General features: G+C 45.6%; 1 protein-coding gene across 12 annotated transcripts in view; it reads left to right on the top strand.

Annotated features, from left to right (window-relative positions):
• The window catches only part of nebl (nebulette), a 52,084-nt gene that overhangs the window by 26,972 nt on the left and 7,916 nt on the right, over positions 1-17,196 (top strand). For 4 of the 12 annotated variants that reach the window (XM_044104879.1, XM_044104878.1, XM_044104884.1 and 1 more), the window contains 36 exons: positions 108-212; positions 317-427; positions 722-832; positions 932-1,042; positions 1,554-1,664; positions 1,795-1,905; positions 2,217-2,321; positions 3,010-3,117; positions 3,186-3,293; positions 3,469-3,579; positions 3,668-3,778; positions 4,166-4,276; positions 4,358-4,468; positions 5,710-5,808; positions 5,885-5,995; positions 6,207-6,314; positions 6,453-6,563; positions 7,125-7,235; positions 7,316-7,426; positions 7,498-7,608; positions 8,137-8,244; positions 8,324-8,434; positions 8,524-8,625; positions 8,858-8,968; positions 9,085-9,195; positions 10,485-10,595; positions 10,699-10,800; positions 12,479-12,583; positions 12,650-12,763; positions 14,659-14,763; positions 14,834-14,938; positions 15,007-15,114; positions 15,289-15,399; positions 16,163-16,279; positions 16,350-16,460; positions 17,114-17,196. The exon at positions 17,114-17,196 is cut by the window's right edge and continues 22 nt beyond it. The exons of 2 other annotated variants lie outside the window; for them this stretch is intronic. In XM_044104879.1, coding sequence (XP_043960814.1) covers positions 108-212; positions 317-427; positions 722-832; positions 932-1,042; positions 1,554-1,664; positions 1,795-1,905; positions 2,217-2,321; positions 3,010-3,117; positions 3,186-3,293; positions 3,469-3,579; positions 3,668-3,778; positions 4,166-4,276; positions 4,358-4,468; positions 5,710-5,808; positions 5,885-5,995; positions 6,207-6,314; positions 6,453-6,563; positions 7,125-7,235; positions 7,316-7,426; positions 7,498-7,608; positions 8,137-8,244; positions 8,324-8,434; positions 8,524-8,625; positions 8,858-8,968; positions 9,085-9,195; positions 10,485-10,595; positions 10,699-10,800; positions 12,479-12,583; positions 12,650-12,763; positions 14,659-14,763; positions 14,834-14,938; positions 15,007-15,114; positions 15,289-15,399; positions 16,163-16,279; positions 16,350-16,460; positions 17,114-17,196 — 3,902 coding nt within the window. 6 more of the 12 variants (XM_044104886.1, XM_044104880.1, XM_044104881.1 and 3 more) reach the window with 6 other exon arrangements.

Genomic DNA, 17,196 nt, shown 5'->3' with positions numbered 1-17,196 from the left:
TCTGTTTTCACTGCAGCCTGTATTGTGTGTGTGTGTGTGTGTGTGTGTGTGTGTGTGTGTGTGTGTGTGTGTGTGTGTGTGTGTGTGTGTGTGTGTTGCTCCTCCAGCTGACGTACAAACACAACCAGCCGGTTGGATCCAGTCTCTTCCACCTGATGCCAGAGACCATCGACACTCAGTTTGCCCGGCAGCAGATGGAGATGCTGAGTGAGGTGCCACTTCCTGTCTGCTCAGCTCCACTTCCTGTCTGATTCTCTCTGCTCTGATGCTGCTGGTATGAAACATGATGGATGATTCTCTCTGGTTTCCTGACCAGGTGAAGTACAAAGCAGACGGGATGAAGGAGCGGAGCTTCTCTCTTTTCTCTCTGCTTCCTGAGACTCTGGACATCCAGAGAGCCAAAGAGCTGCAGGAGCTGCAGAGCCAGGTGGGAACATCATCTTCATCACTTTCATCATCTTCATCACCTTCATCATCTTCATCACCTTCATCATCTTCATCACCTTCATCATCTTCATCACCTTCATCACCTTCATCACCTTCATCACCTTCATCACCTTCATCATCATTTCTGCCCTCACTGCTAGCAGCAGCTACACTAAACATCCATCCTGGTTTTTTCTCAGTTCTGTTTCAGTCTGAAGCGACAGGAGAAAAACCAAAAGTGTCTCCAGGTGTTTCAGAGCAGAACTGTTGAGCTGAAACTGTTTTTACTCTTCAGGCAAAATACCAAGAGGCCAGTAAGAAGCAGAGTTCATCGTCTCTGTACCACCGACTGCCTGAAACTCTGGAGACGCAACACGCCAAGGAGGCGACGCGGCTGCAGAGTCAGGTACAACGACCCGCTGATAACGTTGGGTTTCCTAGAAGAACTTAATCAATGAAAGTGACTGACGATCTCTGCTGTGCTGGCTGAATTTGTCTCTTTTAGCTGCTTTATAAAGAAGCAGTGAAGAAGGAGCTGCAGTGTCCGGTTTACCACCAGCTTCCTGAAACCCTGGAGACGCAGCTGGCCCGCGAGGTCGGACACATGCAGAGCCAAGTAGGAGCAAACGGAGAGGGGAGGAGCTTAAAGTCACCTGATTCCTGACAAACTGACAGCCAGCAGGAACCAGGAAGAGTTCAAAATGGATCCTAGATGGAAAACATTTAGAATAAATGTTTTAAAAATCTGAATCTGTTCAGAAACAACAAAATATCAAACACCAAATAAACCTTAACATGTTTTAATACAATCAGTGGAAACTGTCTCAGATTATATGGATCAGCAAATGTAGCTTCTGGTTTTATACTTCTATTGATCCAAACTGCTCTTCATAAAATAATGGAATATTTATTCAGTATTTAGTTTGTTTCTGACTAAAATGTAAGAAATTTATTCCAGAAGTTTTTCTGTTTAAAGGTTTAGTTTCTTCAATGAGAATAAAATTAAAATAAGAAACAATAATGAGGCAGAAAACGTGACGGAAGAGAGAAACATCCTGCATTTAACAATAATAATAATAACAATAATGATAATAATAATAATATTAACTGTGTTCCTCTGACTGTAGCACAGATACACAGCCGAGGGGAAGCAGCTTCTCTCTCAGAGCGTTTTCTCTCAGCTGCCAGAAACCAACGACATCAAGCTGGCTAAAGCCGCCGCTGAGCTGCAGAGCGAGGTGAGAGCAGAACCGGTCCGTCCTCTTCCTCACAGCGCTGTGATGAAGAGCAGAGGCTGTGAGGAAGAGCAGAGGCTGTGATGAAGAGCAGACGCTGCTGCAGGTTCAGACGGTTAAACTCTGTTTCCAGAACAAGTACAAGGCGTCCGGCCGGCAGCAGGACGGCAGCAGCTTCTTCTCTGTGATGCCAGAAACTCTGGAGACCCGACATGCCAAGCAGGTTTCTGAGCTGCAGAGCCAGGTACACACACACACACACACACACACACACACACACACACACACACACACACACACACACACACACACACACACACACACACACACGCACACACACACCCACACACTACAGGAACCTGGAGAACCCAGAGGAACCTTCATGTTCTGGTTTTCCATTTCATTCTAACTTATTATTTTTCTCCTCTTCCATAATGAGATGTTTAATGTTAAACATTAAACTGACTGTAAAAGCAGCTGGTGCTGCTCTGAGGTCCAGCCTGCAGGCTGATTCAGGTTCCTGCTGTTTCTTACCGGCTGCTGGTCGTCTGTCAGGTGAAGTACAAGTCAGACCTGAAGCTCCAGTCCAGTTTGTTCTCCAGCCTTCCTGAGACGCTGCAGACCCGACGGGCCAAAGAGGTGACCGACCTGCAGAGCCAGGTGAGCATCTGGTGGCTCTGCAGGTAAAACAACAGAATGTGAAAGAAAGAAACAATAATATCACCTGATATGATGAAATGACATCATCATGTTTTAAAGAATCAGTTTGTTTCTCACCAACAACCTCAAACTGATTCATCGTTTCAGCTTTTCCTTTTTTATCATGTTGACTTTTATTTATTCATTTTCATAACCAAATAGAGAAATTTGTTAAAAAGTGTAAGACAGCAGCTAGCATGAGGCAGAAGGAGCTAAAACTACAACTCAGGATAAATTCACAACATGTGAATAAAATGGTGGGTTATGTTGTGATTTCAGACATTCAGGAGAAACATTAAGACTCAGCAAACCGACACCCTATGGAAAGATTTAAAAGTTATTTACTGTAAACTATCAGTTCATTATTATAAATATAAACATGGAGCATTCAGGTAAATACTGGACTTTCTGTTCTGGTTCTGAAACAGATTCCTTCCAACAATCCACCAAAACTTTATTTATTTTATCTCAGTGATTTCTCCTCAGAATCGGTTCAACCAGGTTTTACTTCTTCTGCATTTAAATAAATGTTATTCTGCCTTTTATGTCACCTAAACATCATCAGTTCATCTGGAGTTTCTCACATCATGTATAAAATCTCAGGTTTGATGATTTATGGAGACAGTTATTAGCTGTGTTGCTGCTGCAGGTGAAGTACAAGCAGGGCAGTCAGACGGACTCGTCGTCTCTGTACCAGCTGCTCTGTGAGACGCCGGAGATGCAGCTGTCCCGCCAGGTGATGCAGGTCCAGAGCCAGGTGAGGCTCGGCTCTCTGGGAGCTGCTGCTGCTCTCTGCCTCTCCGCTCAGCTGCTGCTGTCCTGCAGGTGAAGTACAGGAAGGACCTGGAGGATCTGCCCTGCACACTGTTCGCTCAGCTGCCTGAAACCCTGCAGACGCAGTTTGTTAAAGAAATGGCCGAGACGCACAGCGAGGTGAAAACGAACATCAGATAAGATTTAAAAATACATTTAGACGTCAAACATGCTGACGTCTGATTGGCCTGCCGCTGATAAATCTGACCAATGAAGTCAGAGAACGCCCCAGCAGCACATAGAGGTCAGAGGTCAGAGGTGATAAGGAGGCTGACTGGTCTGTCTCTCCTGTCAGGTGAAGTACAAGCAGGCGGCGAAGGAGCAGGCGGCCTCCTCTCTTTACTCCTCGCTGGCTGAAACCCTGGAGACGCGACACGCTAAAGACGCTGCGGCGCTGCAGAGCCGCGTGAGTTTCTGTCCTTCCTGTTCCTCCGTCTGACTCAACCAGCAGAAAAATGGACTCACCGCGTCGCTCTGGATCTTCGTCTCAACAGAAAAAATACTCAGAGGAAGGAAGGAAGGAGATGAGCTGCCCTCTGTACGCCCAGCTGGCTGAAACGGCGGAAACTCAGTTTGCCAGAGAGGTGACAGAAATCCAGAGTGAGGTACGATTCAGACCTTCCTCATTCTTCCTCCGCTTGGCGCCGCCAGAATGTCGTGGGTCAGAACATGTTTAGTTTCTGGGTCTGTGTTCTGTTCTGACCCGACCCGTCATGTCAGTCTAACTGCATGGCTTAGTTTACAAACTGTCAGCTGAAAAAAGCTCAGTGTGAAAGCAAACTGGACCAAAGAAGGAAATAAGGTTAGGTTTTGGTTCTGATCAAACAAGCGGAGCGTCTGGTGTGAACAGAGTCCAGTTCAGAACCCAGGATGATCCGGAGGTTCAGGAACCTCTGGGTTTCCTTTCTGGGTCCGGTGAGGTTTTCTACTTCCTGAACAGTAACATAGTGACAACATGACGATAAAATATTTTCCTGCTTTTGAATCTTCAGAACAAATATAAAGAAGAAGGGAAGAAGGTCCAAACGGTCAGCGTTTACTCTCAGCTCCCAGAAACCAACCAAACCCAGTTCGCCAAAAACGTTTCTGAACTCCAGAGTGAGGTAAAACCAAAGGTTTTCTGAGATCGAACTCTGAAGCTGGAATGTGTGCCTGTCCCTTTAAATCCTGCTGTCGTGTTTCAGGTCAAATATAAAGAGTCAGGAAAGAAAGAAACGTCCAGCAGTTTGTACTCAAAGCTTCCTGAGACCCTGGAGACGCAGCGAGCTAAAGATGCTACGCTGCTACAGAGCCAGGCATGCACCTTCATCACTCCTCTTCATCACTCCTCTTCATCACTCCTCTTCATCACGCACCTTCATCACTCCTCTTCATCACTCCTCTTCATCACTCCTCTTCATCACGCACCTTCATCACTCCTCTTCATCACGCACCTTCATCACTCCTCTTCATCACGCACCTTCATCACTCCTCTTCATCACGCACCTTCATCACTCCTCTTCATCACTCCTCTTCATCACGCACCTTCATCACGCACCTTCATCACTCCTCTTCATCACTCCTCTTCATCACGCACCTTCATCACGCACCTTCATCACTCCTCTTCATCACTCCTCTTCATCACTCCTCTTCATCACGCACCTTCATCACTCCTCTTCATCTCTCCTCTTCATCACGCACCTTCATCACTCCTCTTCATCACTCCTCTTCATCACGCACCTTCATCACTCCTCTTCATCACTCCTCTTCATCACGCACCTTCATCACTTCTCTTCATCACGCACCTTCATCACTCCTCTTCATCGCTCCTCTTCATCACGCACCTTCATCACTCCTCTTCATCACTCCTCTTCATCACGCACCTTCATCACACACCTTCATCACTCCTCTTCATCACTCCTCTTCACCACCCCTCTTCATCACTCCTCTTCATCACTCCTCTTCATCACGCACCTTCATCACTTCTCTTCATCACGCACCTTCATCACTCCTCTTCATCGCTCCTCTTCATCACGCACCTTCATCACTCCTCTTCATCACTCCTCTTCATCACGCACCTTCATCACACACCTTCATCACTCCTCTTCATCACTCCTCTTCACCACCCCTCTTCATCGCTCCTCTTCATCGCTCCTCTTCATCACACACCTTCATCACTCCTCTTCATCACTCCTCTTCACCACCCCTCTTCATCGCTCCTCTTCATCGCTCCTCTTCATCACTCCTCTTCATCACGCACCGTCATCACCCCTCTTCATCACTCCTCTTCATCGCTCCTCTTCATCACTCCTCTTCATCACGCACCTTCATCACGCACCTTCATCACTCCTCTTCATCACTCCTCTTCATCACGCTCATTCATCACTCCTCTTCACCACCCCTCTTCATCACTCCTCTTCATCACTCCTCTTCATCACGCACCTTCATCACCCCTCTTCACCACCCCTCTTCACCACCCCTCTTCACCACCCCTCTTCATCGCTCCTCTTCTTCGCTCCTCTTCATCGCTCCTCTTCCTCTCGGTCCGTGTTTCCAGGTGAAGTACAAACAGCCTCTCAGCGTCTCTCTGTTCCACCGTCTTCCTGAGACGACGGAGACGCGGCTCGCCAAGGAGCTGAGAGACGTTTACAGCCAGGTAAACCCTCAGCCGGGTCACCGTGGGCGTCGCCATGGAGACGCTGCAGTGAGCTGTGATTGGTTGATTCCCTCAGGTGAAGTACAGAGAGGAGGGGCAGAAGGAGATGAGGAGGAACCTTTTCTCCCGCCTCCCGGAGACGGAGGAGACGCAGCGGGCCAGAGAGACGGCCCAGATCCAGAGCCAGGTGACGACCCTGAACGCACCACGCAGCGTCCGTCCGTCCGTATTTACATCTGACTTACAGAAATGAATGAATGAAATGTTTTAAATTTTAACATAAAATCTCCTTCAACATTAATAATTAATGAATCTTCTCAGTTCACTTTATTTGGTTTGTGTCGTCACATAAACCTCTTAATACCAGATTAAATATGTTTGTTATCTTTCTGTCCTAGTCAAAGTACAGGAAGGACCTGGAGGATCTGCCCAGTTCTCTGTTCTCTCTGCTGCCTGAAACTCTGCAGACGCAGTTTGTTAAAGAGATGAGGGAGACGCACAGCGAGGCGAGGGAGAAATGTTTTTATTCACATTTATACTTCATGTTTGGTTACTGAAATAACTGGTTTCTCTGTCAATAAGTAGAATTATGTTTGTGTTAGTTTCATTTCATTTATTTTTTCTGAATATTTCAACCTGTGCAGGTTAAATACCGGGAGGCCAGCAGGAAGGAGAGCAGCAGCTCTCTGTTCCACCGGCTGCCTGACACGCCGGAGACTCGCCGCGTTAGAGACCTTACTGAGCTGCAGAGCGAGGTGAACGCATGAATTATTCACCCCTCCACTTTTCAGCCCTGAATATTTCAGCCTAAAACATCAGATCATCATTTCTTATGCAGAGTTCAGTTGTTCTCTGGTTCCTTTTAACCAAACATCTGGAGCTTTTATGCATTAAAAATCAGATTCTGGAGAAAAAACAGAAACATAAACAGAGAAAACCTGAAGAAATCCCAGCTGTAGTTTGATGCATTTTGTTCTGTTTGGAAGCATAAATTCATAAATAATTCTTCAGTCAACTGATTTTAATAAAGCTGAGAATCATCTTCAGTGTTTCATCCTGCTGTGTATAAAGTTAAAGCCACTGATCTGAGCTCAGCACCCTGTGGACCGCCATGGCAAACTGTTTCATTACTGGGCTTAATGGGTCCAGTTCAGGTCCAGTTTCGTTCCAGTTTGTTCCAGTTCTGTTCCAGTCTGGTCCCAGTTCAGTCCCAGTCTGGTTCCAGTTCAGTCCCAGTTCAGTCCCAGTCCGGTTCCTTTAATCAGTGTATAGTTAAAGTCCAGATCTGAGCCGTTATCTTTCTGTTTGTGTTGCAGAATAAATACAAGCAGAGCGGGAAGAAGTTCCTGTCGTCTAGTTTCTACGCTCAGCTGCCACAGACTGCAGAGACGGAGCTCGCCGCCAAGATGGCCGACCTGCTGAGCGAGGTGAAAGGTCACCTCCTGGTTTCCGTTTGCCGGTTCCTGAGTTGTTCTGGTTCTCTGCATCGTTTCGTCTTTTCCTGCAGAACAAATACAGAGAGGACGGCATGAAGAGCCGTTCACACAGCCTCTACTCCCAGCTGCCGCAAACCGCCGAGATCAACTTCGCTAAAACGGTTTCTGAGCTGCAGAGCGAGGTGAGAACGACTCGGACCGGGTCAGAGTCCGACTTCCTGTCTGAGCGTCGGACTGATGACGGTCTGTCCAGGTGAAATACAAGGAGGCCAGCAGGAAGGAGGCGGGCGGCTGCCTGTACCACCAGCTGGCTGAAACTCTGGACACTCAGCATGCGAAGGAAACCACGGAGCTGCAGAGTGAGGTACGGAGCAGAGAGGAGGACCGGTCCGAAACCAGCAGAACCTCGTCAGGTTCTGATCTGCAACCAAACTCCACTTCCTCCTGGATTCACTGGCAGCAACCTGAAAACGTTTAGACAACTCAGGGCTGGACAAATCCAGAGGTCATAATTCCTTCAGTCACTCACGACAGCAGCTCTGATCCGGTTCTGATCCAGCAGCTCTGATCCGGTTCTGATCCAGCAGCTCTGATCCGGTTCTGATCCAGCAGCTCTGATCCGGTTCTGATCCAGCAGCTCTGATCCGGTTCTGTGACGGTACCAAAGCAGATTCCTGCTCTGGTACCATCACAGGAACCAGTCAGTCAGTCAGGCAGCAAATCAAAATAAAACATTGAGAACGAAGGGATTTATAGATATATAGATATTTATATAGATTTATAGATATTTATATAGATATATAGATATATAGATATTTATATAGATATATAGATATATAGGTATATTTCTATATTTTAAACTGACTTGTCTGAAGTTGTTTTCTGTCTGCAGGTGAAATACAGAGAAGGAAAGAAGGACCTGAGCTCCAGCCTCTACGCTCTGCTGCCACAGACTGATGAGATGAAGTTTGCTAAAGTCGTGACGGAGATGCAGAGCGAGGTGAGGAGGGAGAGCAGCTCAGAGTTTAAAAATGTTAAAGGCTGTTTAATAATGAGTGTAACTTTCTGTTTTGTTGCAGAATAAATACAAGCAGAAAGGCAGACAGGAGATCAGCAGCACCGTTTTCCACCACATGCCTGAAACCAGAGAGACGGAGTTTATCAAGCAGATCTCAGAAACACACAGTGAAGTAAGACAGTTTGACACTTTACTGTGTTTTCATTCACAGGATGTAGAACCAGTTAAATTATTGATAGTTTGTGTTTCTGTGGTTCTCAGTATAAGAAGGACCTGCAGGATCTGCCCAGCTCTCTGTTCGCTCTGCTGCCTGAAACTCTGCAGACGCAGTTCGTTAGAGAAATGAGGGAGACGCACAGCGAGGCGAGTTCACCTCCACAACCAAGGAAAACATTTACATCATGTTACAGAAAACCTGGTCATCTCTCTGAGAGACACTGTTTCTATAAAATAGGATTATTATTCATTCTGGTGACGTTGGTTAGGAAATATAATTAACACAAAATGTTTTAAATGTTCAGAAGTTTAATGCCAGGCAACCAAACCATCGACTGTACATGAAGATATCAACCTAATTTAGCTTTTTGTTTTTCAGAATAAGTACAAGGAGGCCAGCAGAAAGGATCTGGTTCAGTCTCTGTACTCTCAGCTTCCTGAAACCAAAGAGACTCAACATGCCAAGCAGCAAACTCAGCAGTGCAGCGACGTACGTCCAGCAGTTTCACTGCTTAACGACTCTTATTCCAACTTTAAATTTAAATCTGCTGCTCTGGACAGAAACTTTTCAGCTCACTTAGTTTTCTTGTTGTTGGTTTGTTGCAGAAAGCGTACAGGGAGGAGGGGAAGAAGGAGGCGGCTCACTGTCTGTACGCCCAGATGCCCCAAACCATCGAAACCGTCTTCGCCAAGGAGGCGACCAAGGCGCTGAGTGACGTAAGACCCAATTTACAGAAACAATTTATGAGTTAAAGTCTTGATTAAAGCAGGATTCACTTCACTGGATCAGATTTGATCCTGTTCTCTGTTGGGTTGTTTTATTATTATTATTATTATTATTATTATTATTATTATTATTATTATTATTATTATTATTATTATTATTATTATTATTATTATTGATTTTATCGATTTAAAGGATCTGATGTAACAGATCGGGTGTCAGCAGAATGAATCCACTCACATCTAAAACCTGAACCTTTTCCTAATTAAACTCCAGCTAATTAAACAGGAACTCCTCCCCCCTCCACCTCCACGCCTCGTTAGCGCCCCCCGGGGGAAAAGCTTCTCCTGACAGGAACCGAGTTCACAGAGAGACTCGGAGTCTGTGGTAAAATGTGAGGATGCTGTGGGGCTTTTATTTGCCCCTCTGCCCCCGGTGGGGGTGTGATGGTGTTTTATCTACAGAAGTGTGAAAACAGCAGCTGCTGCTGCCTGGAGGCTCAGATGTGACCTATTGACCCCAACCCAGAAACACGGCACAGCGGCTTCAGGCTCAGAATCATAGTTTTTATTTTTACTGAGAGTAAAAGGCATTAAATCATTTATTTAAAATATAGAAAATCCTTTAATAAATGCTTGGAGAGAGGAAGAAGATCACATTTTAAATATAAACAGATGACATCTACAATCTATAGGAAATAAAACATAATGTATACAAATGAAAATGTATCACAGGAAGTCATAAACTATCACTTAAAATCTTTTAGACTGATCAGTTTATAAAATAACAAATATAGAAATACATTTTATTATCTAGGTTTTCAAAATGGGAAAGGCAAGAGAACATCTCATTCAACTAATAATAATAATAATAATAATAATAATAATAATAATAATAATAATAATAATAATAATTTTTCTTATTTATTATTTTTATCTAAAAACCATAAAATGTTTTTTCATTTCCTGCAGCAGTAAAACTCTGTCGGTTGCTCTGATTGGCTCCAGGTGATTTCTCAGGTGAATCATGTTAACTGATCTGAGCTGCAGCTCCACACAACATGACGCCCGTTTGGTTGCTGTGGGTAAACTGGGTGAACTGGGTGAACTGGGTAAACTGGGTGAACTGGGACGCAGGCCTGATGCTTTCCTGGTTCCAGGTCACCTGACTGAGCGAAGCCTCGCCAACTGGAGCGTAACATCAGAGCCTCTGTCTGCGTCTCCAGGCGGTTAAACTGTGTCACCAGGAATCAGCCAATCACAGGCTGCGTCTCATTCTGCAGAAATCCTACAAGGAGAAGTTCAACCGTGAGAGGGGGAGGAGCGACTACAGCGGCATGAAGGCGCTGCCGGAGGTGGAGCACGCCATGGAGGTCGCCAGGAAGCAGAGCCATGTAAACACGCCGTTGCCACGGCAACACAAACACGCGCTATCACAGCCCGATGATTTTCTTACAGATTAGATTTAAAACCTTCTGTCTGTGTCTCTGATCTCAGATCAGCTACAGGAAAGGTAGAGAGGAACTGCACCGCTACAACCTGGCGCCCGACCGGCCCGACATCATCAGCGCCGCCAACGCAGCCAAGCTGGCCAGCGACGTGAGTCCGCTCAACGTCCCATCATGCTCTGCACTGGTTTCCATGACAACAGCCGTGTTAGCAGCCGTCCTCTGAGGGTGAAGATTAATTATAGAAGCTGCAGACGAACTCCATGAATGTTTTACAGGACAGATGTGAGATCAGCTGCTTTAACTGAGGATTTGTTTGAGCCGTCAGTCCGGCTGCAGGCCGAAGGTCAGGTGTCCAGGTGTTCAGGTGTCCAGGTGTCCAGGTGTCCAGGTGTTCAGGTGTCCAGGTGTTCAGGTGTCCAGGTGTTCAGGTGTCCAGGTGTCCAGGTGTCCAGGTGTTCAGGTGTTCAGTTGTCCAGGTGTCCAGGTGTTCAGTTGTCCAGGTGTTCAGGTGTTCTGGTGTCCAGGTGTTCAGGTGTCCAGGTGTCCAGGTGTTCTGGTGTCCAGGTGTTCAGGTGTTCAGTTGTTCAGTTGTCCAGGTGTCCAGGTGTTCAGGTGTCCAGGTGTTCAGGTGTTCAGTTGTTCAGTTGTCCAGGTGTCCAGGTGTTCAGGTGTCCAGGTGTTCAGGTGTTCAGTTGTCCAGGTGTCCAGGTGTTCAGTTGTCCAGGTGTTCAGGTGTCCAGGTGTTCAGGTGTCCAGGTGTTCAGGTGTTCAGTTGTTCAGTTGTCCAGGTGTCCAGGTGTTCAGGTGTTCAGGTGTTCAGTTGTCCAGGTGTTCAGTTGTCCAGGTGTCCAGGTGTTCAGGTGTCCAGGTGTTCAGGTGTTCAGTTGTTCAGTTGTCCAGGTGTCCAGGTGTTCAGGTGTCCAGGTGTTCAGGTGTTCAGGTGTTCAGTTGTCCAGGTGTTCAGTTGTCCAGGTGTCCAGGTGTTCAGGTGTCCAGGTGTTCAGGTGTTCTGGTGTCCAGGTGTTCAGGTGTCCAGGTGTTCAGGTGTCCAGGTGTCCAGGTGTTCTGGTGTCCAGGTGTCCAGGTGTTCAGTTGTTCAGTTGTCCAGGTGTTCAGGTGTTCAGGTGTCCAGGTGTCCAGGTGTTCTGGTGTCCAGGTGTCCAGGTGTTCTGGTGTCCAGGTGTCCAGGTGTTCTGGTGTCCAGGTGTCCAGGTGTTCAGGTGTCCAGGTGTCCAGGTGTTCTGGTGTCCAGGTGTCCAGGTGTTCAGTTGTTCAGTTGTCCAGGTGTTCAGGTGTTCAGGTGTCCAGATGTCCAGGTGTTCAGGTGTTCTGGTGTCCAGGTGTTCAGGTGTTCTGGTGTCCAGGTGTCCAGGTGTTCAGGTGTTCAGGTGTCCAGGTGTCCAGGTGTTCTGGTGTTCAGGTGTCCAGGTGTTCAGGTGTCCAGGTGTCCAGGTGTTCTGGTGTTCTGGTACCTGACAGGTGAATCAGACTGAGTTTAACAGACTAGAGAGAACAAGAGAGAAAACTGTTGTTGAATTTATTCAGGAATTTATTTATGTTTTATGTATATATTTTTCTTTCCAAGCAGCCAGACTTAAACTCATCGATATCAGATCTGTAGGGTCTGATATCGATCATCTGATATCGATCATCTGATATCGATCATCTGATATTGATCCCACTGGAATCAAATAAAATCAGTTCTAATCAGCCGCAGTCTGAATGAGACCCTCAGGAATCCTATAGAAAGATTAAAACAGAGTCTGGCTGCCTGGAGGGAACCAGGCCAGAGTCAGAACCGGATCAGAACCTGCTGTGATCCACAGGTTGCCTATAAGCGCAGCGCCCAGCAGCCGGCCTACAGCGACGGATCCGTCCTGGACAGAACCGACATCCTGCAGGCCAAGCAGGCCTCCAGGTTGGCCAGCCAGGTAACACAGCCGCCCTACCCCAGACCAGCCACACCTGCAGGGGGCGCTCACCTCTCTCTCCTGCAGGTGAAGTACAAGGAGAGCTTCGACCGACTTTTAAAGGGCCAGCGTCCGCGCTACAACCCCATGGACTGCGTCTCCTTCAGACACACACAGGCTGCAGCTGCTCTGGCCAGTCAGGTGGGGGCGCCATGACTCACTGCTGAGCTGTGAGTTTTCATTACACAGTGGAATGTCAGGGGGTCAGAGGTCACAGCTGTTCAGTTGCTTCAATCAGCCTGTCTGCCTAGTCAAAGTCCGGTTCGGTTGGTGAGGTGTGAATGCTAAACTAACTCTGGTCCTCCAAAGTCTGGGTTTGGTTGAAGTGAACTCTGGTTCAGTTTGAATGTGAACGCCAAGCGGACCAGAGACCGCTCCACAAGCAGGAAGTGAACTACAGCGCAGGGCATTCTGGGTAAATACAACCAAAACAAACAAACCTGATCTTTAACTTTGGCTAAAACTAAAATCCTCGAACCGCTAAAATCTGACGCTGCCATTTTAGTTTCCAATTTGTGAAGAAGGAAGTTGCGCTCAGTGTCTTCAGAGGTTTTTGTGTCATTGCAGCGCCCCCGCAGGTGGGGAGGGGAACAGGCTGCTCAAAGGGATTGGCCAATCAGCGCCAAGCTTTCCAAACATCAGCCAATAGCATGTTGAGTATTTATGTTTCTCAAAATGCATTTATTTCAAATATTTTAAATAGAGTCAGATTAGAAACTGAACATGATGCATCTTTACTTCCAGAGTCAGTCGCTGTGTTTTTATGACAGGAAGTAGATCCTTAAAGTAGATCCTTAAAGTAGATCCCTAAAGTAGATCCCTAAAGTAGATCCTTAAAGTAGATCCCTCTGATCCCTCTGGTTTTTCCTCCAGACTCTTCCTCTGCAGCCTCAGAGATAAACAAGCGCAGCAGGAACAGGCTGTGTCTGTTGCTGTTGTTCGCTCTCTGAGATCCAGTCTGTTGAGTGGGCGTAACCATGGCAACCCCTTTCTACAGCGAACAGAGAGGAGCTGAGCGATGAAAAGTGGGAGGAGGTGAAGAGGTTACAGGCAGACACAAACGAGACGACAGAGAACTGTTGGAGCTGACCTCTGACCCCAGATCGGCTCCTGATCTGATATCTGGTCTGATCATCGGTGTAAACGTGTGTGACTGCGATGAGACGCTCCACACACACACACACACACACACGCACACACACACACACACACAGTGATGCTCCCCACACGGTGCCTCGGCCCGGTTCTGGCGCCCACGCTGCGTTACGTAACAACTCATTGTGTTCAGTAGCTGCAGAAGCTTTTCAGTAAATCTGAAAGGAGACCAGCAGACTGTTTACTGGTTTACTGGTTTCAGCAGGTTGGCACCAGTTGGAGCCACTGGGACAGAAAAACCCTTTACAGAAATGAAAGTTTAAAACCATTAAAACCAGATTATTGGTTCAATAAAACCGTTTATTGGTTTGTTATTTTGTCCTAAACATTTTTGATAACTTTAGAGGAAAAAGAGTTTTTATCTTTAGGAATCTGGAGTATGAAGGTCGATCTCCCTGAAAGGTTTTGTTTCTCTGCAGGAGATTCTGGATGATGAACAAAACCGTCACATTTCTGAGTTCATCATCAAGATGATTTTAAAACCAGTAAAACTTCTGGAGTCTGAATTAATAAAATAACTGGACAAAACAAAACCAGTTATTATCCGGATCCTTTTCTGGAAGGAGTATTTCTGGAGTATTTCTAAAACCTGAAGGTTTTCCAGAACTTTCCAGGTGATTTGTTACTCACCTGGAAATCACCTGAATTCTCCCAAAATGTGCTGATTAATTTTCTGAACTTTCTGGTTACATAAAGTCACCAGTAAAACCTTTAAAGTCCCAGTTTGGTCCGATACACAGCAAGTTCTGGATTGTAAAATGAAAATATAAATATTGAATGAGTTTTTGTTTTCAGTGTCTTGGTGTTTGTGTCGTTCTTTTCTTCATGAAATAAAACCTTCAGATTAAACCTTCAGCTCTAACCTGTCCCTTCTGCTCCAGGTCAGGTATAAAACCAACCAGAACCAGAGGCCTGAAGGCTCGTTGGACCTGCCCAACCTGCTGCAGCTGGACCACGTCCTGCAGGCCAGCAGGCTGCAGAGCAACGTAGAGAAAACCCACATTTATTGATCCTTTGATTCCATATCAGTGATTAACTTCCTGTTTCTGTCCTCAGCTGGAGTACAAGAAGAAGTACAAGCAAACGAAGGCCCACTACCACATCGCCGTGGATACGGCGGAGCAGCAGCACCACCGGGAGAACGCCGTGCTGCACAGCCAGGTCCCAGTCACTCTGAGCCCAACTGGTTTTGATGGGTTTACTGGTTTTTAACATGTTGCTGTTTTTAGGTGAAGTACAAGGAGGAGTATGAGAAGAACAAAGGGCGCTCTATGATGGAGTTTGGAGAAACTCAGAGCTATAAAGTGTCTAAAGAGGCTCAGAAGATGCAGAGCGAGGTAACAAGCTGGACACCACCTCCTAGTGGTCAAACAGCAGAATGCAGCCAACTGAGTTTTACTGTTTTAAATCCAAGTTTAAATGTTTGGAGGAACTTTAAGAAGAAACTGCTGAGAGACAGAATCAGGAATGTTTTGTGTTTCAGAGGGAATCAGGAATGTTTTGTGTTTCAGAGGGAATACCGCAGGGACTTTGAGGAGCAGGTGAAGGGGAAAGCTTTGCTGGAAGCGGATCAGACTCCAGGATTCCTGACGGCCCGGAACGCCAGCAGCCTGCTGAGCGAGGTACCGAACATCACAGCTGGAGAAAAATCTGCTCTCATTCTCATTTCATCAGCTGGAATCAAACTGAAACTGTTTCTATTTAATCTGATTCTTAAATGTTCTAAATGTTGATGAAGGTTTTCTAAATGTTGATGCGTCACATGGCCCATCACCAACATGGCTTTTATTGTACTGCCCCCTACTGGCTGAAGATCTGCAACAATTTAAAAAATGTTCAAATTACAATGGAGAGGATAAGAAAAGTTAAATAAATTCATGAAGAACTGCTTCACTAACCGAGGGAATATTTAGTTAATGTGTTTAGAATTATATTTACTTTAAAATTAAATCATTTATTCATCAGATTTTATTTCGTCAGGTGATTCATATGGACAGATATTAATTTATTAGTGGAAATGTTTTAACAAATAATTGTTTAAATAATGTTTAAAGGAAACAGGAAGTCAAATATTTGTACATTTTGTTAAAAATAATAATTTCAAATTCTTTAATTAAAATGTTTATTTTATTTTAAGTCGTTAATCCAGTATTTCTATATCTATATCTATATCCAGTTTTATAAAATTCACTTCCAAATTCAGCAAAAATCAGACAAATTTATCTCCGTTTAATCAACGTTCATATTTAAAGTGAAAATTAATTAACTTTAAATTAGTTAAAATTAGTTGATCAGATTTCAGTGAAACTCTTAATCAAATGAAAAATGATCAAAGTTTTTATTTCTCTCATGACCTGAACTCTCTAACCGGGACTCGTTTTACAGAAGGAGTACAGGAAGGACCTGGAGCAGGAAGTGAAGGGGCGGGGCTTATCTGGGCTCGGCCTGGAGGAAACGCCTGAGCTTCTGAGGGTGAAGAAAGCCGGTCAGATTCTGAACCAGGTGAGACCGACCGGAACCAAAACCAGGGGATAAAAGGGTGTGAGTCTGAGTGCGAGGTGTTTGTCTGCAGAAGGAATACCGGCGGGATCTGGAGACGGAGATTGTGGGAAAAGGGATGGAGCTGAGCGCCGACGTCCTGGAGATCCAGAGAGCCACCAGGGCCTCGCAGATCCAGAGCCAGGTACCGGACCGCCTGGAGCTGCTGGGGTTACAGAGGTCCATGTAAAACATGACGTCAGATTTTAAAGACAAAACTGTTGGTCAAATGAACCAAAGTATTAAATATTAAACTGAAAATCTGGACGATTTTCATGGCTACCAGCTTTAACAGGTTTATAATTTTATTTCAGGGCGTCGTTCACACAGGCTGGAGGCAGATACAGGACAGATCTGGCTTTATAAACTCAGTTAGGCTGCAATCCACACCGAATAACTGCAAGAAGAATCGCATAAAAACACCAACATGGAAAGACATTCATGTTTTAAAGTGAAATGTTTGGAGATTTTCTGTGTTGTTTTCTCTTCTGTCAGAGTTTATCAAATATTATTAAATCAGCCAATCAGGCACCACCACCAGCAGACATTCTTTACAGAAAAGTTTGTAACTTTTGCCACCTAGTGTTCAAACAGTGTAACAACAGAATATTAGGATTTATTCATCTCTAATCCCATAAATTTAAAAACTAAATGAATGAAAAACTCAAACAGAAACCTAACAGTTGGTTTTTAATCAGCTTTGTTTCCCGTTCTGACCTGATGTGAAGCAGAGCTGAGATTGGTGTGACGCGGCTGCAGATCCTCATATTTTATCAGAACTGTCTTCATGTTCTGCAGATTTCCTACAAACAGACGGAGCAGCTGAGGGAAAACTCGTACGGGACGCTGACCGACACGCCGGAGCTGCTGCACGCCTCCTA

Source organism: Gambusia affinis, linkage group LG21, assembly GCF_019740435.1.
Source record: "Gambusia affinis linkage group LG21, SWU_Gaff_1.0, whole genome shotgun sequence".
Taxonomy (NCBI): Eukaryota; Metazoa; Chordata; class Actinopteri; order Cyprinodontiformes; family Poeciliidae; genus Gambusia; species Gambusia affinis.
Note: the sequence above shows the minus strand (reverse complement) of the source record. Positions and strands in the feature narration are given on the sequence as shown.